The 23,397-nt window shown below is 39.5% G+C and overlaps 2 protein-coding genes across 8 annotated transcripts in view; both read left to right on the top strand.

Annotated features, from left to right (window-relative positions):
* The first annotated feature begins 185 nt into the window (after window positions 1-185).
* Window positions 186-2,734, top strand: LOC105457673. Of its 2 annotated transcripts, none has more exons than XM_011702479.1 (5): window positions 186-901; window positions 1,126-1,759; window positions 2,001-2,134; window positions 2,316-2,483; window positions 2,551-2,734. In XM_011702479.1, exons 1-5 carry the CDS (start codon window positions 512-514, stop codon window positions 2,668-2,670), a joined length of 1,446 nt encoding a protein of 481 aa, XP_011700781.1. In that variant the 5' UTR covers window positions 186-511; the 3' UTR covers window positions 2,671-2,734. The 2 variants fall into 2 exon arrangements, with proteins under 2 accessions (XP_011700781.1, XP_011700780.1); XM_011702478.1 differs by having other exon boundaries at window positions 187-901; window positions 1,123-1,759.
* Window positions 2,735-3,229: 495 nt separating this feature from the next.
* The window catches only part of LOC105457672 (max dimerization protein 1-like), a 35,803-nt gene continuing 15,635 nt past the window's right edge, over window positions 3,230-23,397 (top strand). The window contains exons 1-4 of one of the 6 annotated variants that reach the window (XM_011702477.1): window positions 3,230-3,311; window positions 6,037-7,098; window positions 9,774-9,867; window positions 10,623-10,652. In XM_011702477.1, the coding sequence (XP_011700779.1) occupies window positions 7,044-7,098; window positions 9,774-9,867; window positions 10,623-10,652 (179 nt within the window). In that variant the 5' untranslated portion in view covers window positions 3,230-3,311; window positions 6,037-7,043. The other 5 variants (XM_011702476.1, XM_011702472.1, XM_011702473.1 and 2 more) reach the window with 5 other exon arrangements.

The raw sequence follows: 23,397 nt of genomic DNA, 5'->3' as shown, positions 1-23,397 counted from the left end.
TATAACGTTATTTAAGTGACATATATATGCTTTAGTAAGAAATACAAAATGTCTATTAAATTAACAAGGACACTATTTTCTTGCATTTTACCTTAAGACCTTTTAAATTTAAAAAACTATAATTAATATGAGGAATAATCTTTGGATCGTACCTTTCTCTTCGTTCTCCAAGGACCAAGGTATAAACATAACCTATTTCACAAACATAGAAGGTGCAGCTAAAACAAGCGGGCCTTAGGACTGTTCGGACTGCTCATTTTTATTAACATTTTCGGTACTTTCTTGTTGTCCTTTTTCCTATTTTTCTTTCAATATATCTGAATATATGTACTTATTTCATTTTAAGTGCACGAAGTGCAATATAGTACAGCTTAAAGCATATGCATGACCATATGATTGCGACACATGTATAATGTATTCGACAGCTGCACTTTTCGTCTTTCCTCCTTTTCTCTCCTAATGCTTAATTATATAATTATCTCACTTTGAGAGCAAACAGTGCGACGTGCAGATGCTGCCAACGAACAATAATGAACGTTGGATGCCGCTGACGAAGAATAACACAGCGTACATAACCTCATGTGACGGCAAGTGTCCACTTGCTGCCGGTCAGCATACATCGGCGTCGAAATACTCGATGGAAACCTGGACCGGTTTCTACCCCAGATCCATTATCGACAGCATTATCTTCCATTTCACTGGTGATACGCGCAAGGATACCTCGGTGATCAAGGTAAACAGCGAGAATTTATCGGCACATGGCGAGTTGTATTTCCTGTGCAATTTCAAAGCATGGAGAGGTCTTTTGACTTGCTCCAGGAGTTGCACAAGCATTCTGCAACATCTCGCACACGCACATGGCGCAACGAGAGACGATGCAGACGCGGATGTGGATGAAGAGGTGAATAAATATTGTCAATGTCGTTTGTTTACATTAGAATTAGCCCTTTATAGATTTTACGCTGGTATACATACTTTTTCTGCACTTAACGTAAAAATATAGTATGTTATTGCATATTAAATGTTGAATTTTGAAAATCTATCTTTCACAAAACTATTATAAATCAACGTCTGATAATCAATTATGTCATATTTAAAATTTGCAAAATTTCTAAATCTCAGCAGATCTTCAAGCAGCTAATATTGAAGAGCAACAGCTGGCCAATAAGGATACAAAGATGTATGTTGCAAAAAGAAAGGATCTGCTTGTTCCTAAATCGAGAAGATATCGTTGCAAACAGCATAAGGATGGCTGTCGAGTGTGGGATGGCATTTGGGAAGGCTGAGTCGACCGGTAAAGCATTTACATTGAAGTATCAGCCCGATGAACAGTCGGATCTTACTACTCAGAGGTTGCGTCTAATGACAAACGTTGCTGCAAAGGCGTTGAGTCTACACGGACACGCGTTATCAACTGGGGAAAATTGCGTTGGTAAATATATGTTCACCAGCAAGTCTGAGGGATCAGTTGATGAAGGATATGAGAAGTATGTCTGCGGCGTTGTGAAGAATTCCCAATCGAATTCAAAAGAGATATCTCTTACGTGGGAGCAATATATAAAGTACAAAATGAATCAACTGGCCGAATTGAATGAACACAAATATATTGAAGATGAGAAGAGCAATGCGAAGGATATCTTCCTGCGCAACTTAGCCAATGCCATTGCCATTTTCGAATTAATGGCTGCGAAGCCAAGTCGATCAGTTATTATTGAGAATAATAACTTTGAAGACGACAGAAGTGTTACAAATACCAGAGGTACATTTTACATCAGTAAATTATTGACCGTTAATAAATTAAATTATTTTCTGATGACACTTATATTTGCATTATTATTTTATAAAATATAATTAATTTGATTAAAAATGATTTTTCAAATTATTCAAAAAATGTTTAATCTTAGCGTTAATTTTATTTGATGCTCGTTAATTTTATGCTCGACACATACAAAAAATGAGAAATTACTTCTTCATCAAGTAATATATTGTAATTATTGTAGGTGCATCATTTGTGTTGTACAACACTGCCAGGATAGCGACAATTATAACAAAACATAATGAGAAGGTATCGCGAGGAGATTATCCTAGTTTGCCAGATATAAAAAATGTAGATTTCTCGCAGTTGCAAGAAGAAGTAAGTACAATTTTTCCTTGTTTTAACAGGTTAAATTAGAGTTACGTTACTCTACTTTCACAATTTTGCAATTTTCTAGTTTTAATTCGACATATTCATACATTTAAAAAACTTTAGTTGTAAAATTGATCAATTATCCGAATTTTGACATTGTTTTAAAGAGAAATTGATTTGTTCACAGGAAGAATGGGAGCTTATATATAATTTTATCTTCGGATATCCACAAATGATAAATGATTTCCTGAAGTGTGAGCCATGTTTTCATATTTATCCACAAGTCGTATGCCTATTCTTATCACGGCTATGCCAAAGATTTAGTGTCTACTATCGAAAAGTCAGAATTTTAACGGTGAGAAAAAACTTCATTCTTGTACTTTATGTATTTTTGCATCAAATTGTAATTTTACAAATTTCAGGAAGGAGGTGATCATTTGATTCCCAAGATGGTAGCTAGATTGTACATGTTACGTGCGTTGTATGTCGTCTTTGAGAACGCTCTGGACATTTTGGGCATCAAGCCAATACCGCGAATGTGAAATGCTCTCGTGAGAAAAAAATTCTATTTTATATTTTGCTTAATAAATAAAATTGTTATATACATTTCTGCGTTTAAAACTGTAAAATCCTTTAAGTCTGGAAATATTTTCTCGAATCGAATAGAGTATTTTATTTATTTTTTAATCTTATGAAATTTTCACACGTATACATTCGCATATACTCATTCGTAGGTATTTCAATATTCCCTGTATCAGCGCGCTGAAAGAAACGGAGCGGTCGGGCGCACTCGGCCACGCTCGGCTCCGTTCAGCTGCACTCGCGGGGCGCTCGGCCCACTGGACGACGCGCGGTGGCGACGACGACGACGACGACGACAGCGGCGACGCTGGGCGGCCAGCTGTTTGTTTTGTTTTCGGGCATGAGATTCACGTGACAGCCGGCGGGTGTTGGTGGCGGCACGCGACCATCGCAGCGACGCTTGTTACGGGGGCGGCGATTGGCCGGACGCGTCAGCAAGCGCGCCGCGGCGGCCAATCGGTGCGGCCGTAAGCGGCGCGCCGCCGCCGTCGAGCGGAGCGCTGCTGCCGCCGAGGTGAGCGTTTGACATCGATAAATGCGTGCGAGTGCTCGCGAAGCGCGGAGGTGCCAAGCTGTCGCTCGCCCGCTCGCTCGGTCGTTCGTGCGTTCGTTTATACGTTCGTCCGCGTATCGTCCGCGAATCGTCGTCGTCGTTACTGTTGCCGTTTGAACCGTCGCGTCACTCGGGCCGCCCGTTTTCTTCGTTCGCCGTGGCCGCTCGCTCGTTCTCCATTCGCGTTCGGTATTGTTCGTTGTCCGATCAGCCCGCTCCCACCCCACCGCCGCCGCCACCTCCGCCGCCGCCGCCGCCGCTGTGCGCCCCTCCGCCCCTGTGGGAAACCTGTGTGAGAGAGAGAGAGAAAGAAAGGGAGAGCTAGTAGTGCTGGGATAGTGCTGATCGTCCGACAACGTAGTGAAGCAGGCACCGTTGTTAGTCTCTCCTTATTTTTCTCCTAATTTACCTTCTTCTCGCTTACCTATCTACGGCGCACTACTCCTTTATCGCCGCGACCCGTGCCAAATGTCATCGGGCGGATGTTAAGCGTATATATACGGGCGTATATACATACGTGTATACGTACGTAAATATACACAGGGGCGTGAATGTATACACGCGTACGTACATTCGTTGTGTGCATGTGTGTCCGTGCGTGCTCGCGCGCGCGCCCGCTCGCGCGTGCCTGAAGAGAGACTGAGAGAGACGTACGCATACGCGGAGCGCTCCGTAGCTGTGTATACGCGCGACGAGGGGACGACGGGATTCTCAGCTGGCGCATTCTAGTGGACGTTCGGGTAGAAAGTGTTGTTGCGCGAAGGCGGCTCGCCTGGCCCCTTTGTTTGTGAGTTATCAGCTGGCGCGTTGCCTCGCCAAGCCTCGCGTAAACGATAGCGCGGGGGCCTGGGTCCGCGCGGCGGACAACAGCCGCCGGGGCCCCCGGACGAGCCCCGAAATCGAAAGGGAGCCCCCTCCCGCCCCGTCACCCGCGCGCGACTCCGGCGCGAGAAAACACGTCTTATATTCGGAATCCGCCTGGTGCATCCGTGGACGGATCCCCGCTTCCCCTTGTCCTCGTCGTATTTAATCGCGATGACAGATGGCTTTTCGGTTAACTTCAAGCGCGATTTTTATTCAGAGACGGAGAGACCTTGCTTTCCCCAGGCTGTCGCGAGATCACCCGATACACGCGGGGTATCCGGCCTGTTATTTTCGCGCTGAGGGGAAATCCGATTTTGAATTTATCGAGGAACGCGCCGTCAAAAAGAAGAAAAAAAAAAAATTCGCCGCGGCGTAGGCGGCACATCCGGCGCGACGTGCGCCGGATATTGTTAAAACTGCTTTTAACGTTCGATCGGCTCTGGCGCGCGACGCGAAGTTCGCCGAATTTCGGACAAGTCCATATGATGGCTTTAGAAAATAGCCGTTTTCGACGCTAATGCCTTACCATTAAGAATTTGAAGGAAACGGAAAAGACATCTGTGCGTATATGTGTATTGTGTGCTGCATTTATCGTGCAAAAATTTATCTCGACAAGGATGGACTTAACCTCTAATTCTTTATCGTAATCGCTTTGTACTAACCGCCTTATCTCTAATCACGCATTCTTCATTTATCATATCATAACCCATTCCCTTTTTGTCTTGATTTTTTTTTTAGGTCTGATTTATAATCGCATTTTTATGCTTTTCTTCCTCTTGTTCTCCTCTCAAATAATAAATGCGCACTCATTTCATTTTTAATATAGAGAAACTGCAAAGCTGGGATGAGCTGAGCTTCTTTTGTAAATAAATTTTTTTTATGTATTTTGTTTTGTATTTAGTTCTTTACACTTCTCTGGACTGACAAATCTGTCTTTAATCCTTGAATCGAAAACATTTTTATTTATTTTTAAGTTTAGTAATTATATTTTCTTAAATTTTTAGGGGCATGCTTTTGAAATATTCTATGTGTAAACGTGAAAGTGGTTATTTAATTTTTGCGTTTTTTTAAATAAACATTTTTTTTTACATAATTTAATGCTATAATGAATTGTTGCAATGAATCTCACAAAGATGGATATTTCGGATTTATCTTTAAACTTATTACACGTTTCGTTTTTGACAACAGAAAGTTCAATTTTTCCAAATATTAAACTGTGTATTTAATTTCGAGCTGCGACGCACGCATGCACAGACAGTGAAATGAATAATTTCGTGTGTTCTCGTTTCTTAACACAAAATTATACGTGAATATCCTTTCCATTAATCTCCACCGAAAAAAAAAAAAGCGTAAGCACGCGACAAAGGAATTAAATTCCCGTCTAACTCATAAGTAATCTCACTCCGAGGCGCATAATAAATTACGCTTTATCGCTTTTTCTATATTTATCCATCTCTGTCTCTTTCGCGCGCGCGCGCGCGCGCGGTCTGTTTCCGTTTTACTCGCTGTTTATTTTCCTCGCGTTACGCGACCGCGCGTAGGCGTATTCTCTCTTTCATTCCGTCCTCTCCTCTCGCTCTTTCACTCATCGTGCGTTGTTTTGCTCCGGCTCCCCTCCCTCGACTCTCTGTGATGCGTGATGCGCGCGCGCGTGCGTGTCGTGTGCATGTACGCGTGTGTGTATGTGTGCGTGCTGCTCGCGCGATCGGCTTCTCTCGGCGGCGTTTCGAAGCGCAGTTACCTCACGCGGCACTTTCGTATCGGTGGTATATCGCGACGCGGCTGTGCGTATCGTCGCCGTTTTATTTATGTCGGGAATTGTATACACACGAAATCGGCACGGGTCCGCGTACGCGAATGCTCAGCGGACACAACGGTGGTGATAATTGGTTTCCCTTGTGATTCACAGTGCAAGTCGCGGGGTAAATGTGGTGAAACGCAGTGAGAAGAAAGGAGCAGAGAGCGGAGAAGCTAAAGGAGAGGAGCACGGTCGCGGCAACAGGAGGAAGAGGAATCAAAGACGACCGGACAATCGCGATCGCAGCGAGGGCACATCGTGGACAAAAGGAAGGAAAAGAAAAAAAACACAAACAAACACGGTTTCTGACGTTTTGAGAGGACGCTGAAAAAAAAGGAGCATTCGAGTAAAATTCCGCAAGTCCGAGTGCTGGAGGGATCGATCGACAGTGATCAATAGGGAGATATACGTGAATTCGCCGAGAAGGTGGGACATTCGAGAGAGTTTGAAAACATTGAGAGCTCGGACCATCATTTCGTGGGGGCGAATTTTATTGAGACGTGCGAGATCATCCATCGAGGGACGACGATCGACGAGAGGAGAGACTCGGGCTCGGGAATATTCATTGATCGTCGTCGTTAGCCGCGCGACGGACGCGAGGGAGAGACCGTTGGAGAGTCAAACAGGAGCGGCGGTGTAGAAAGAAAAAGTTTCCGCGTATATCCGTCTCTCGGCCTCGGTTGCCGCCGCTGTTGCCGCCGCCGTCGCTGTCGCCGTCCGTGGATTGGTGCACGTTCCTCTCGTTCGGCGTGCGTCGGTGTCGTCATCGTTGGGTTACTTGTGCGCGTCGTGCGCACGGTTACGCGGCCCGAAGGTAACCGACGTGCGGCGGAGTCGCCCGAGGCGGCGCGGCGCGGCGCGGCGGCCGAAGACATCACGATTACGTATCTCGCCGGTACACTACTCCCCCCCGTCCCCTCCTCGTTCTCGCCGCTTGTGCGCCGCCCGTCGTACGCGCACGTGCGCGCGCGCGTCGTGTGTGTGTGGTGCGTTGAGGGTGTGTGCGTCCGTGTGTGCGTCCCCGGCACGTGTGTTGGCGCGGGAGAAGAAGCGTGCGGCAGAAGAAGAGGGAACGAGCGCGAACGGAAGCAGCCAGGATTACTCCAAACCGAGGAAATATGAGCATTGCTGCCCTATTACAAGCCGCCGAGTACATTGAACGAAGGGAAAGAGGTGAGTGAATATCTCGCGCTTCTCATTCCTTCCCCCCCCCCTCTCTCTCCTTTTAATCACGATTTTGCGAAGAACAAAGCTCTTCACAACGTCAGAGAGCAGAGAGAGAAACCCGATGAGTGTAAACATGGAGTATTTAAGAGTCCCAGAAAAATTCCCGATATTATAACTTAATTTTACTGCCACGAACAATCTGGCTAATTTCTTTTAAATCATTAAATATAAAAAAATTAGGAAAACTTGGAGTAGTTCTAATGTTATTGTGTTATACATGTCATTGTGTTCGTTTCTTGTGTTGCATCAATAGTATAACGAAAGAAATTGTTTTTTTTTTTTGCTAATTAAATGACGTGCATCGATGTTTCCTTTAAATTTTCATCGCGCGACAATCAAATCGCCAAATGTTGGTTTATAAATTTTAATATTTTATAAATTGTGAGAGCAGAATTTGAATTTTCCTGGGATCGTGAGATCGATTATATAGCGCGGGTCAAAGAGAAACGAAAAGAATTTAAGTGTAAGATAAGAACGTTAGAAATTAATTAATTCAATTAATTTTAATTATACACAAAAGAAAATTCCTCGTTTTTTTTTTTTACCCACCCTGTAGATTCTCAATACAACGGACGCGTTATTCCCAGCGTGCACGTCTGCTCCCTCGATCGAAATTCAATCGTACGATTTATGAATATCCGATCGTCGGCTATCTTTGTTTTCACGACGGATCGTACGCGCGCCGCGATGATGATCTCATTTTATATCATCCCACTTATAATGCCGCTGCGTCGCACTAGAGCGATGTCCTCGGCCGCGTGCATGCGGCAACGCACGTCGTTTTCAACGACGCACCGCGCCCGCGCGCGCACGCGTGTGTCCGTTCCCTCGTGCGTCGTAGTACCACGCACGTTGGGAGTTTTTCCAATGGAGTCGCCCGTTGCACATGTGGGATCGTAAAGGGCCCCCCCTCGCACAACACACACACGCACACGCAACCACGCAGGACGTGGAAAACGCCGCTTGCCGCGCAGAGCGAGAAGCGACGCGCGGCGGCCAATCAACTTACCGCTTTCCCGTAAAGAGCGAAAGATTGATTTGGCTCCTAGCGTCGCATTTTGTCTCGCGACAAACGCGTATCCTGCGTGTATGTGAGACAGAAAACGCATGAAACCGCACGCGTGTCGAGGCTGCCTAAATATTCACGCATGACCGTTGATTATTCGAGAACGCGCGGTTTCTCGAAGCAGCCGGACGTGACACTTCGCAGTTCGACATAACTGTGTTTGTGTACGGCGCGAGTAAAAATAATAAATCCGTGGTAACAATCAATCAAAATGAATAATGTAACACAGTAAAAATAACACAGTAAGAATAATTCTCGAACAACAGAATAATCGAATAACGGTCACGGACGGGCGCGGACATTCGGGCAGGAAGTATAATATATGCGTCCCGAAGATGCGCGTGCAAATTTATACGTTAAGGTATTCATCATTGCAGTCATGTGCATATGTAGTCTCAATTTTATGAAACACTTGTAAAATAAATGTCATTCGGTAATTAAACACTACTGCGTATCGCGTTAAAGAGCAACGTGGTTCTCTCGGAGACGTACGTTTTGTTTTTTGCAATTTTTCAAGTCATTGTATTGCGGAATGCAGAGAGAATCGTAAAGTTCGCGTAATTACCTCGTGACCGTGTGAAACTGCATTACAGAAATGTACATTCGTACATTTTGCAACAAATACGATCGCGTTATTCGCAGAATTTTTGTTGACATTGAGTCGTTTCACGTACGGTTTTCTACACACATGTGATTTTTGTTGTAAGATTGACATTTTGGCGTATCAACGAAAGTAAATCTGAGAAAGTATGTATCGATCAGAGGTTTGTCTTAATTTAATTGCGACCTCTTTATTTATGGAAATTTATTCTAGGGTCTCTATCTATTTTTATCTGATTTGGAGTGTCTGTCAGTCTTAATTTAATCCCGGGCTCTATTTATACAAATTTATTCCGATGCGTCTATTTCGATTCGTCTCGATGCACTTGCTTATCTCGATTTAATTCGACGTCTATTTTTAGAAACGTAAACGTTATATTTACGTTTCTAATGTTGCGTTTGATAAGAGCTAAACGTGGGCTAATTTAATGGCACGCAATTATTGAATTCACGTAGTCGAAGCTCTTGAGCAAAAAAAAAACCACCAAGCGCGGCGCAATTGTACTTCAATCAAACGTTGACGCTTTTCTTCAAACGATAATAAAATGTGAAACGATCTAAGAAAATAAGACACGTGTCTTACTGTCTGCCGCGTCTGTCATCGCTCGCTCTCTAACGAACCTAACAAGCTTCGAAAACTGACTCTCTTGCGAGTCACGTCGCGCGAGTTTCCTTCTGTATATCTAAATTCTGTATATCTGTAGTGCCTTTGATGATACAAACATATCGTAGAGTCGTGCGAGGATTTGCAATTGAAAACGATAATATGTAATTGGAGGAAATGTCTTATAATTTGAAGACGAATGATTTCTGGTTCGTGTTTATGTTAGCGCTTATTTTGAGCACACGAGATTTAGACTTTAGCACGCTGATATGTAATAATTGTATGTTATAATTTTATTATATAAATATATAATTATGTTCTACTTATTGATTTATCGCTTTCTGATTACAGAAGCTGAACATGGCTATGCTTCAACGATGCCAATACCCGACGACATGCGGACGATTACAAAGAGGCCAAAGACGAAGAAGTCCCAAGGCAGCAGGTTCGTGTCTGTGTAAAATATCTTTTGAGAAACGTAGCACATAAAAATTTACATAAGTCTTTTGAAAGTTAAAGAAAAAAATTTTTTTTCTCAGACTTATATTCCCGAGTTAATACTAATATTTACGTCGTGCGTATTAGCACGAATCTTTTTAAATATACAATTTCTAGACTGACATTAATAGCAATTTCTATTTGATTTTATATTCATTTCAATTTTATATTCGATTTTAAAGAGAGAGGGGAATGCGCGCGCGCTATTCGAATTTCTCAATTTTATATCTGTTGCAAATTCGAAGGATTGCAAATATTTCGCAAACGCTGAAACGTACTTCAATAGAAGCGTCATATTACTTCAACGTGATATATTTGATTATAAAGAGACATTTTATAAAAGCATTCCATAAAATTGCAACTTTCGAAATCCGGCATTTCGAAAGCAATTCGTGATGTGTATCAATCCAAAATATTGTCAATTGGCAGTTTAATTGCTCGTGATTTAGAATCGAATGTGACTATTATTGCTGCACGTGCTACTATAAGTCTGAGATATAATTCCAAATTATTTGTAGCTGAAATATTTGCAATACTTTTAATGCGATAAATCTTCGCGGTTTTACAATTTTATATTTTCAACTTTATATCGTTTTTTATATCGTCAGAAAGGGAAATATTATTGTCGTAGCTTGATTTGCCTTTTTATCGTAAATCTCGTTCTTACAAAATTAATGAGCATTTTCATTTTTTTATTTTCAGAACGACTCATAATGAGTTGGAGAAAAATAGGTGAGTGTTTTATAAATTATAATACAAGTGATTGTTATATTTAAAAATTATTAGTTAATAACAAGCAACATAGCAAAATTATAATTATAACTTATAATTAAATAAATCGAAAAGAGCTATATTTTTAAAAATAAATTACCTTAATAATTTAATAAACCGATTAGTTAGCAATATATTCGTAAAAGTATACCTGCAGAAAGTTTCTTTTTTTAGATAGATTAAATATTCGTCAGAAATAGGCGATATCAAAGACAAAGACTCGTACGCTTTGAACGATAAATTTGCTTTTATACAATAAATTTATGCGTCACAGGTGAATTTATAAATTAAATTTATGAAAATAATTTGCTACACACGTAGATAAGATTAAAATCAGAATTTATCGGGGATATAAATTTTTTTCGAATAAAGATTAAAACCGTTGGAAATAAACTGGGATGAATATATATCAAACATTTAGTATAACATTGTAACCTTTCTGGAATTAATTCTTTCGAAAATAAAAAAGTGGATATACCGGCGACAATACTCTTCGCGTGGGCAGGAAAGACGGAGGCGGAGGGATAATTATGCTGGACGCTTTTAACAGGATAATGTTATAGTTCGAAGAATCAAAAAATATAAAAGGAAAATATAAATATACTTTGCAAATACGCGTTATTGCGTTATGTAACGTAAATACAAATACGGGATGTAACAGCAGCGGGTTTTTTTTACATTGGCCGTTTCTGTGTCACGCCAGCCCTTGTGTAACTTTCTCTCCCCCTCTGATCCCTCTCCCCAACGTGACCACTATTCGCACATAGGCTGCTTGGGTATAAAAAAAATCGATAGTCCGCTTGCGACCATCTCGCTTTCTCTCTTATTCTCTAAAGCACCCCTTCTACTCTCTCTTTTTCTCTTCATGTACTCGCTGACTAGCGAGTTTTAATCTCCTTCCTCCCCCCCTTTTTTCGAAATGCTTATAGTGCGCCAATGTTTTTTCTGAAAGTTTTTGAAATTTTTTTTATGAATAATATATGAATGAATAATATATGAAAATTAAACAAATATAATATGACAATACAATTAATAATATTGTATGTATGTGTAACATGTACAAGGATAGTCTCCTTACTCTTTGATTGCAGCCTATAAAATGCGAACTTTTTGTCAATCCTTGGAGCAATTTTAACTCATTGTTTTATGTTTACTTCTTTGATTACGTATTGCTCATTACATACATTCAATTCTTAATATCTAGTTTTCTTAAAATGATTTGACTCTTCCAAAATGTGAAATGTATACCACTCTGTTCCTGTAATGTCATATTTTATTTTAAAAGAATAGAGTAATGTACGAATTTTCCAATTTTTTTACATTCACGAATTTATCGTGGCGTGAAAGAACATGAAGAGAAATTCCGACATTATTTTATAAAAGAATCGCGTTATGCCAAATACTTGATTATCAAGGGATGTTTATTTTATGAAGCTGTTAGAATTACAATATTTATAAAACAGTTTGTAGATGGCAAGTATTTAAACGAGATTTATATATATTTCCAATTAGTATTTTTTTTTTTACGATTACACACACAGTTTAAAGTTATGTTTTATTTTTGTGTTGTTTTTTTCGGTGAAGGATAAAATTAAATTTTGTCAGCCGGTCTTGTTTACGCGTCTGTATCAATGGCGGTTGGTTGCAAGCGCTGCGTAAGTATGCAGCGCGTGTGACAAGCATACTTACGCAGCATACAAAACGCGGAAGCCAATGGCATACTGTCCTAAATTTGGCGCGCGTCGCGCGGCGGAAATAAATCCATGGCGGCCCAAATCGTACTGCGCATTAAAGATAGCGCGGTTAAGATTATAATACGATCGACGATCGATGATGCACTCGGCGGTGCATTACGATAACAATCTATAATCGAGTTTCTCGTAATGTTTCGCTCTGTTCTTTGATTTCTATTTACAACAGCTTGCATCGGTTTATAAAAATAGCTATCGTTTAAAGTGTTATCACAAGAAAAACAAATGATAAATCGATTAATTAACTGTTAAACACATTGTAAACACGTTTTATTTTTTGAATTGTAAACGAATTTAAATGAGTTCGAACTTTTGACAGAAATTTAAGATAGCATTCTTTTGCCTGTGCCTTGTATTTAATCGCAGTTGTTATCTCCTGTTTACACTGTTACATGTCATTAAGAGTAAGGCCGTTGACCGATTTCGTGAACGAAATTGGAAAAACAGAATATAAAAACATACGTCATACTTGATGCTTTTATGTCCGAAATTAATTTAAATTATTTTGAATTAGTTAACAAATTTGAAGATTTGAAATATTGTTAGAGAATTGAAAAGAAGACGCGAATATAAAGAATTAAAAAGGTTGAAGTAGCTTCGGTTTGAAATTAATAAATTTCACAGATTGATATTTTATTATGTCAGTGTTATCTGTCAGTATTATCGATCCGATTGACAAACAATAGTGATAAGTAATCGCTCGATTGTGTGTTATTTGTTCGAGTCATTATACAGAATAGCGGGGTTTCCCCGAACGCGCGTACAGGGTGAGGACATCAGGTCAGCCGGAAAACGAAAGCTCGACAAATGGCTGCGCCAGCGCGAGTGAAAATGGCGCCGCTCGCGGCGCCTGAGGACGGATCTCTGGCCCATTTGAAATGCATTGAATTTTTAAGTGCCACCCTTTGTGCCGCTGCGAGATAGCCAACTTCCGGTTCGGCTCCCTGGCTAGTCTTCCTACGGCTTTTCATAATTTCGACCTGAACCTTTCCCGACTGGTTATAGCTTAACCCCTTTATGATCTCGGTATGGATTATGAGGAAAAAAGATTTTATATATTTCCTTGTTTTCTAATTAATAAATTTATTCAATAATAAAATAAATTCACCAACAGATATTTTTTAAATTTATTAATTAATATAAACATAATATATAAATAGAAATTCGATAAAATTATGTAAATTAATGAAGTTCTATTTATAGATGGAATGTAATTATCTGTTTTTACTATTAGTGTAATTATTAGTAAATAGTATAAAATATTGAATTACGTAATTAAAATAATTAAAATTTAAAAGACATTTCATTAAGATCATTGAACAGATAGTTCTTACGGCTGTCGTTTTTAAAAGATTTATACACCTTTTGGCGATTATAACATAATATTAATTAAAAATTAATATTTGAATTTAAAAACGGAAACAATCAAAAGTGGTATTATCGTAAATTGTGAGCTTGAATGTATATAAAGTACTCAAATAAAGCTATTATTTTTTACGCGAAGTTATTATAGAAGAAGGGGAAAAATGATGAGAGGATGTTAAATAAAAACCTCGATACGCAAATAGGCGGGTCGATTGTTTAAAGAAATCCTATCGTATCGGATGCTGCTCAAGTTACTGCAGGGCAAAGGTTCAAGTCGATAAACGTTCGTGTTATTTATACGTGCGGGTATCGCCGCCTTTTAAAGAGCTAAAAAATTTAACGTAGTTTTTAACATATGCAAGTTTATTGATTACATTTAATCCTTGAAGCCGTTGCGCCGCGAATAGTAAACGTTCGCATCTTTTGGGGAGGGTAGAAATTATGTTCGGCATCGAGCCACACAATTTGAACGGACGAGCGATACAATGTAAAAGAGTGATGGAAGCGGAATAATTTAATCAGAATTGATACGTGCGCAGACGCGCGGGATATATCCTTCGCGAGATGCACGGAGCAGGATGCGGGTTGACTTCGGGGTCAAGGACGACTCGGCGGAGCGTGCACCCTGTGTGCACCTCCTTTCATTCTCTAACGTTGGTTGGGGAGACCGGGAGAGATGTGCTCGACGTTGTTTAGAGCATCGACCGACCTTGGTTACAGGCGTTATATGCCGAATTGTTGCATATGGGACGTCGGATTCCGATAGTTTCAGTTTTGCGGTACACTCTCGTAAAATAAACATCTCCCGATAATCAAGTATCGCAAGTATTACTTGCTAATTACACACGTTAAAGCGACGTGATTCTTTTATGAAATATATTTTAGTTTTTGTGAAATTTTCGCAACTTTCCAAATTATGGTAAATTTGTAGAAAACGGAGCAGTACTCCATAATTTTTAAATTGACTATGACATTTATATAACGTTCTAAAGTATTTATACGAATTTTACACTACGCGAAAATCGATAAATTAACGCAAGAAATTGGATATTTTTAGCATACGAGCGTAATTTTTCCGTATCATAAAACTGAAGACATGCTTTTGATTTTTATATTTCTTTTTATCTTGCAGATTTTCATCTTTCATTATATATTTTGTCATATATATTGTTTTCTTGAGAATTTGATTTATAATATATTATAAACTTACATAAATTCATGAGTTAGTTAATCGACTGGTATATAGCTGAGGTGACTCGAGGAAAATTGACAGTGTAGAAGTGTTTCACGTGTTACTCGCGTAAGAACGACGCGAGCATTAGGGCCCGCGGACCCTTCGCTTGTCTCGACGTCTCTCCGCAGTTCACCATTGCCACTTTGAAGCTCGTTCACCTTGAGCCCTGAACAGTGATTCTCATTCCTGCTTACTCATTCCTTGTTCATATTACATATGTACACAATAATAATATTGCAATTACTCACGTAAATATTCGGCTAATGCCGCATTATTGGCGGACAGTCGCGTAAACTGAAAATTTGGTAACCTTGATCAGCGATACGAGATGTTAATCGGTGTTCTTAGTGATATTTTCGCGTGTTAAAAAGTAACGGGCACTGGAGACAATAAACACATTATCGTTTACTAGATGCAGCTTATCAAAATGTTTTCTCAAAGCACAGGTGTAACGTCATGTTTAGATTTTTAAATGGGCACTGAGAAATCCAACTTGTCCATCTCCGTTTCTTCTGCTTTCGGTCGAAGTTTAAAGTTTCATACATTTTCGTTTGTTAGTACACACGAGTTGATATATAGATATTAGTTATTTCTGTCGTATTTATAGAGAATGTCAGGGACATAATATTAATAATGAAATAAAAATTGATTTTAACGAGATTGAGAAAAATGTCGATTCTGTTTTCTTTCGAGATTTTGCCGAGTGCGGTTGAAACTGTTGCTATCTCGCTGAAAATCAGATTCGCTTTAGTTCTTACATCCGTATGACTTCATGTCAGTATCATGTCCGGACCGGCTGTAAGCAGATACGCGAGTCGAGAACTGGCGTGTTATGCACGTACTTTAATTACCCATTTTTCGTTTCACTCCGACTACTTCTCGAAGTCTTCCTGTACTCGGAAGAGATCGCTTCCCGTCGTGACCGGCGGAGAGTGTCCTCGCATCGCATTGAATTAACATCACGTGTGCGTTCTCGCCTTGCCGTCTCACACGTCTTGTACACTTTCCCTCTGCGCGACTTTAAATTTATAAAGAGACGTTGTACGAGTTTTCTCTTAATATTTTGAATTTCCACTTTGCGTTTTCCACAAATTCGCTGTAACTAAAACACGTTACGCCAAAACTGAACGCGTATGATTTTTTAAAAGAATCGTCACTTCAACATGATATTTGATATTTTGTTGTTATACGTATAGGTAAAGCCGATATTTTTAAAATATATTGTTTTACATGCAACAATATCTCTCGATTATATTTCCATTTGAATATATCTCGAACTCGTACTCGTGCAGAACTTTATCATGATTTTATGGGAAATCAATTTTGACCGGCAATAGAGATTTTTGCTTCTGGCAAAGGTGGTCGATCGTTGTAAGAGCAAGATGATTATTACAGCAATAATACTACTCAGGTACATACCTGTTGGACGTAATTCAAACGGGATGAGGGAGGGACAGAGAGAGAGAGAGAGAGAGAGAGAGAGAGAGAGAAACTGCGAAAACCGACGGGAGCACATTTCCACGCTGATTGGTTTCCCGTAATTTTCGAGGAACCGGAGTTACATTGACTACATTGACGGTTTGGAAGGTGATTGGAGGTCGGTTCATGGTCGAACAGGGAAAGGGAGTGAAGTGTGGAAAATAGGGTAAGAAAGGAAGGCATTGGCAAAATGGCAGGATAACAATATAATTATGCCTTAAGAACTTGCTTTGGGTGTCCCGAATCAACTCGTTTTTTCGTATCTATATGAATTCAAGCTTGCAATTCTATTAATTTGAAATGCTTTTTTTTCTTTAATTTAAGCCAAAAATTAACATCATCTATTCTTTGAATAATTTTTTTCCTTGTTGCAATTTTAAGATAAATTGATTTAACAAAAATCGATAATTTTAAAATAAGCAATTATACATGAAGGGATTTTTATAAATGGAATTAAATAGATTTTATATATCAAGAAGAAAAATAGAAAATTACATCATTTAGTTAATTTCGTCTGGATTTTAAAATATATAAAAAAATATATAAATATAATAAAAAAAATGAGTTTTACGTTTATCTATAAAAGTATGTCACGTTAAAAATTGCTTAGTTACTATGTATGATAACCAACTAATATTTTTTGCACCGGTTTTTTTAAGGAAACTTGATTGCAAATGGAGGATCATTAACATTACAATTGCAAGTTGTGCAGCACACTCAGTTATTTTGCACTTAATATCCATACTAATTTTACATGTAAATTACTTGAATTATTGTATGCGCAAGATATCGGTAACACACTTTGGCAACACCTTACGCCCTTGTTCGTGAAGCTTTAAATAATTTCCCGTTGAATATTTATACACGGAGAGAATTTTATTTTAAAATTTACTCTGAAAATCATGTTAATGGTAGACAACATAGTATTTCGACGAATTTTATATGATTTTCACTATTTTTTTAAATATATACTACGACAAATTTATTGCAGTGCACAGTAAAATTTGTCGAAATACTATGTTTTCCTACGATTAACAAAATTTTCAGGGTAAATTTTAAAAGGAAATTCTCTCCGTGTAATGATCTTGTAATTTCTACTTTCTCTACTTTGTTTGACAGCGAGTCTTACACGCAAATTTTCTGCTTTATCTTCCTGGACACAAAAACAAACTGTTTTATATACGTATAAACAATATTTCATCATCTCGATCGAAGTCTGCGGCAAACAGAAATGACAAATAAGATATCGTTTCCACCAGTCATCACAATGTTCTGGCGCAATTATCATATAATTCAACGCTTATCATCGATCAGACGCGGTAGATTCGATAAGCGAATTGCGCCTCTGATTGTGATTTCAAGGTGGAGGTCGTCCGAGCCGTGCGATTCCAGAATAGTTCCTCGTACTGATTCCCCGCACGAGAGCCAATTCGATCGACCTCGCTTCCATTTCCATCCGGAAGTGAGGACACGATGAAGGGAAATCGAACGTTCGCTCGTCGTGCATACTGGGTGTTCCGCGAGGAGAGATTCCACGAACTTTTTCAGCTTATATTCGAGTAATTCTGAATAAGGAAAAAAAAATAAAAATTATATTTATTATGAGTCTGTTATCCGTTCCTTATCCAAACGTGTGTCAACGAGGAGAGATAACGCGCGGTCGTGCAACGAAAAAAAACCGTGTCTTTTTTATTTTATGTCTGGTGTTTCTTTTTCGTTTCGCTGTGTTTTGCATGTCGAGTGCCTCATTCAGTTGAAGGAAACGCTATATGATGCGAAATAATCTTTCATAGACACGCCGGTCAATCCGATACTTAAATAATCATATTTCGGACGAGGTGGTCGGATCACATAACTCGTCTTCCGCACTTTTTATTGCGGACGAATCGCGGCTCGAGGAGGTGCGAGCCGAGTCAGCGAAAGCTTGCGCAATACCTGACCTATTGTGCTCGTTAGGGACATTCGGGATCAGCTATTGGATAAGATCCCCTTTTTCCTTATCCTCCATCTTCTCCTTATCATCCCGCTACCCTCCGCACCGCAATGTGAACGACGTCGTCCTCGGGGATATACCCCTATCGTTGAAAGGGGGATTGGACCTTCAGGAAGGAAACCCAACTTCCACCGCGCTGAAGGACCTCCACCTAATTCTATGGGGCAGGAGTCTCAGGATTTAGAGCGGAGGTGCACTTTGGGGATTCCTCCTTCCTTCCTCCCCTGCTCTCTTCCTTAACGATCAAGTCCTGCGAAGCCAGCAGGAACGTCGAGATCACGACTTGTCCGTGGATACGCCTTAGAAAGGGATTCTTATGGAAGAAATACGAGGGAAATTGGAAGGAAACACGTTGGCAGGTCCGGGTATGAATCGCATCCTTAAGAAACAATCTCTTGTCAATAATTTTAGCGTCTCTGAGAAATCTTAGTAATATACGCGCTAATTGCAATAATTACGAGATGTCTCTTTCTCAAATAATCATATTTAACTTTGCAACCATTGTTTCCGTTTTCTTTTTCGATAATTTATTTATATTACGATTCTTTTAGTAGTTTTCTGTACATTTTTATTTTAGTAGAGATATAAAGTATATTTTAATTCTTGCGTTATCTTAATAATTTTTTTTAAGTTAAGTAAATTAGTGAAAAATCTAAAAGAGAGTCAGTGAGGAATTCATGTAGCATTTGTACACTGCACGATTTTGAAATCGAATATAACATTAAATGTCTATTTTTTGGAAATTCTAAAACTCTGAAATTTGTGATAATTTAGTTCATTGTAAGTTGTTTAGCGACGTCCAATGCAGAAATCTGAGAAGATACGAATGCTATGCTACTGGGTTATGGAAAGGGTCAACGTCCGCGGATTTTTTATTTGTTTTCATCCTTCCTTGTTCCGATGTGGATTCTCGGCATTTGGGATGGCGATTGGTCTCTTCTCGGTTTTTTTTCTTTCCCGGCGATTGTGTAGGTCGTGTCTAGCAAAGATCGCATTTAATAGATTGTGCCAACTGGTATCCGAGCGGAGTGTCGGACACCCCCACTACTTTTTTCTTTTTCTTCTTCCTTTCCTTTCCGCAAGATCGTGCCGCACGTCGTAACCTTTCGTGACGCCCTTTTTTTTCTTTCTTTCTGGTTCAGATTTTCACGACGTCTATCAAATCTTTATTCGAAATTTTCCGGTGTTTAAACAATGCGAGGAGTTCAAAGTCATATCTCGATTAATTCGTTTAATTTGTGATTCGAGTCTACCCGATTGCACACTGCAGATATTTTATATCTTTTTTTTATCATAAAACATTATTAAGTTGAGCCTATTAAACTATGTTATTAAACTATGTTAATGGAGTTAATTAATTTGAAATTCAAATTTAAAGGATGTTATATATGTATCCTACATTAATAGAATGTTGTATATATAAATCACGGCTTATAGTCAACTAATTTCTCGTAAAACAGTGAATAAATATCATGAAATATATTAATTATATAATGTTTAGGGTAAGATTTTGAATATATAAAGATATTGTATTTTATTGTATATAAATCTAAATCAGAATTATTTTTTTCTGAAACTATACGATCAACAAAAATATCACTCTATATTTTTTTATTATTTTTTTTTCCTCGCAATGTGTATACTTGAACGAGATTTTTCGGAGGCGCTCTTACGATTTCAATTCTTCTATTGCGTTAGACGTAGCCCAACGTGATGTGTATACCGTGCCATTGCAATTGCGTCGCGGAGTACATCGAACCCGCGCAGGTGAAAGTGAACCAAAGTCGGTACTCTCGCACATTCGTGTTCGTTAGACGATCAGACCCCCTCGGTTTGTGAAATCGTCAGCAACCCAAAGGTTAAGCCGCGTGTCGATTCGACGACGAGGTCGCGTTCTCATCGTCGACGTTATTTACTCTCCGTATTTCGTCCTGCGACACTGACAATTCACCCGCGCGACGGTCTGAGGCTTAAAACGTAACGTTAAAATTATTTCTGGAACCGAAGAAATTTTCGGTAGGTGACGCGCGTTCCGTCCGTAGCGTCTCAGATAAAAATAATCTCCAAAACTAAGATAACAGAACGTTGTTCTACAATGTTTTTTTTTCCTGTAATTGTGTCATTTCTAGAAACGCAAAGATGCTTTCGCGTGGCGAATGAAAATACCCCTATAAAATTATACAACAGAAACGGGAGGAAGGGTGATGGAAACGCTCGTCATCGTGGTTTTTCAACTGCAACGAATGTTGCATTCGACCTGGTTCGACCTATAAGACAGGCTACACGCGATTATCGGAGCCTGGCTAACGGTCGGACGTGCTCTAGCGAATAACTGTATCGTTCCAGAAAAGAGCACAGTACGTGCTCGGTGAGAGGTTACTTAGGTTACGAGTGTTTATCCAGAAGTGTACGCGCAAAAACGAGAGAGAGAGAGAGAGAGAGAGAGAGAGAAATGAGAAATAATGACAAATCCGTTGTTTGCCGAGTAATGTCGTAGGAACGACATAACAATGCGGTCAGCTTCTAACGTCTCCGTAGTCTTTATATCGTATGCTCTTTCCGTCTGTTTCCGGACATCGGTAATTCGTTTGAAATAAACGGAGAATCTCGGAGCGTATAGGAAGCGTTAAGCGAGAAATCGAGAAGGTATATACAGCCTCGTTGCGTCCGTAATGACAGATAATGTTCGCGGATCTAATCGTTTAAATCGCGGCGTGCGGCTCGTAATCGTAACTCGTGATGGTCGTGCACTCTTGTCCCTCTTACCTGACCTGACCCAAGCCGGGAGAAAATTGTCCATAGATATCGTATGAATAGTCATTTGACGTAAGTCACACTTTTTTTTATTGCAATTTATTACAATTTTACATGCTTTTTATTACATTTTATTATTGCGATTTATATGCTTTATTGTGTTGTAGTTTAAATATGATATATTAATAATGCAAAAAGTTTATCATTCTCTTTTTTATCAGGTTTCGCTTTTAATAATTAATTTAGTACTTTAAAGAGAAATTTTTTCTACGTTAGCAAGCGTATGTTAAATCTACACTCTCAATCATGTATCGCCAAAAATTGGAGGTACACGTTGAAGTATAAATCTTACGTAATTACGAGGGACATAAGTATATCCTTTAAATATGTATCGCCAAAAATTGGAGGTACACGAAATCTTTAATCAATTCTCTTGTCATTTGATCAAGGATTTGCCAAACAGGCGGTATATTTTTACCGCCGAGTACCTCGTATTTATAAATACGAGATACATACGCAGTATTTGGTACCTCGTATTATATACACGAGGTACATACGCACAATTTTGTACCTTGTATTATATACACGAGGTACGAACACGGAGCCTTGTACCTCCAAAAGTATCACGAATTCAGATGCAGAAGAGCAGTACCTCCAATTATATCACAAAATTTATTATTACCTCGTATATTCCGTACCTCGTGCTGTACCGCGAAAAATACGTCTTTTTAGTGTGTAACTCGAAATGTCATTTTTATGTTCAAAAAAATTTGGAGGTACTGGGCGATACATGATTAAGAGTGTAAAGGCGATAATTTCGATCGATTAGAAATTATTTTAAAGCTGCGCGATCTTCTCTCTTCTAGATGAATCCTAATACGAATCTAACACATTCTGAGATTACTTGTATTTCTACCTCTATTTATTCCGTGCTGTATTAAGAAGAGAGAACGATCTTGGATTTAGGGTACGGAAATATGAGAATGGTTACATCGGGGGCAGGGTGGAGGACGGGAAAAGCTTTACGCTCGAGTCATGCGTTGAATAAGTCATGAAGGATCCCGGTGATAACCGCACGATTTTATCATCGGCGAGAAACCGTGTGACTGCGCAACGAATGTGAATAAAGCGGACGAGCGTTGTTTGTTTCAAAATTTCGGATACTTCCCGCTACGCGCATACTCTTCTTGCACTTGGCGCACATCATCAATCGCCATGTTAATTTTCTTACCTTCTTCAAAGGCGTCAATATTGATCTCTTTTTTTTTTCTGTAACTGCGCGCTCGTGCTCGCACCTCCGCCGTTCGAAATGGAAGAAATGTATTATGGAAGGCCAAAGGGTTGAACTATATTTGGCATACAATGTCGCTGGGAAAGATGGCCGTGAAGTTTTCCGGTTCGCTGTCCCTTCGACGGATCCCAAACGAGACTTTAAAGCGCGATGAAAGTTTTATTGAGATAGTCGAGACTGTCGAGAGGGCGAAGGGAGAAGAGGGGGAACTTCCTGCGAGACTCCAAATTTTACGATCAACGAAGTTTTATCCTTGCCCCCGGAAAAAGCGAAACGACTCGTCAGCCAATGCTTTGTTTTTTTCTCAATTCGAAGCTTTCCGGAGCGGGACGTAGGGAGGAGGGACGTGAATATGTAATATGTGAGAAATTGAATTGAAAATCTTATAGGACTATCGCACAAGAAATGCCGTTAGGTTCAGCAAAAATATTTCTGGCAGAAAATTAATTCTGATGGCTGTATTTTGAGCAAGTAACTTTTTTAGAGATAAAGATATAAAACAAAGTAGCTAAGCAAACAAATGTAGAGAAACAAGAGGGGACGAGCAAGAAGCGAGAGAGAGAGAGAGAGAGAGAGAGAGAGAGAGAGAGAGAGAGAAACAACAATGTAAGTAAAAATTTTACACACGAGAAAACGAAACTCGATTATGTATATCGCATAATGCACGATTGACGACAAAGTAATGGAATGACGTGACTGTACTAAAAACAACACACAGAAAACATTAATAAAAGTAATATCATTTTTCGCCTACACGGCCGGATTAAATTAAAAAATTCGTACGTCCGCGAAATATCAATTACAATTCTATTTTCTACATTTTAAATTTTTCATCTAAA

This window comes from Wasmannia auropunctata, unplaced genomic scaffold (genome assembly GCF_000956235.1).
Source record: "Wasmannia auropunctata unplaced genomic scaffold, wasmannia.A_1.0 LD335163.1, whole genome shotgun sequence".
Classification (NCBI taxonomy): Eukaryota; Metazoa; Arthropoda; class Insecta; order Hymenoptera; family Formicidae; genus Wasmannia; species Wasmannia auropunctata.
The sequence above is the reverse complement of the archived record's forward strand: the minus strand, read 5'-3'. Positions and strand labels throughout refer to the sequence as shown.

What these genes read in the sequence shown, in the direction of transcription:
- LOC105457673 (XM_011702478.1), top strand. Translation starts at nt 512, where the DNA reads ATGCTGCCAACGAACAATAATGAACGTTGGATGCCGCTGACGAAGAAT. An exon ending in ACGCGGATGTGGATGAAGAG is followed by an intron (nt 902 to 1,122) that starts GTGAATAAATAT and finishes TCTAAATCTCAG; the next exon opens with CAGATCTTCAAGCAGCTAAT. An exon ending in GAAAAGTCAGAATTTTAACG is followed by an intron (nt 2,484 to 2,550) that starts GTGAGAAAAAAC and finishes TACAAATTTCAG; the next exon opens with GAAGGAGGTGATCATTTGAT.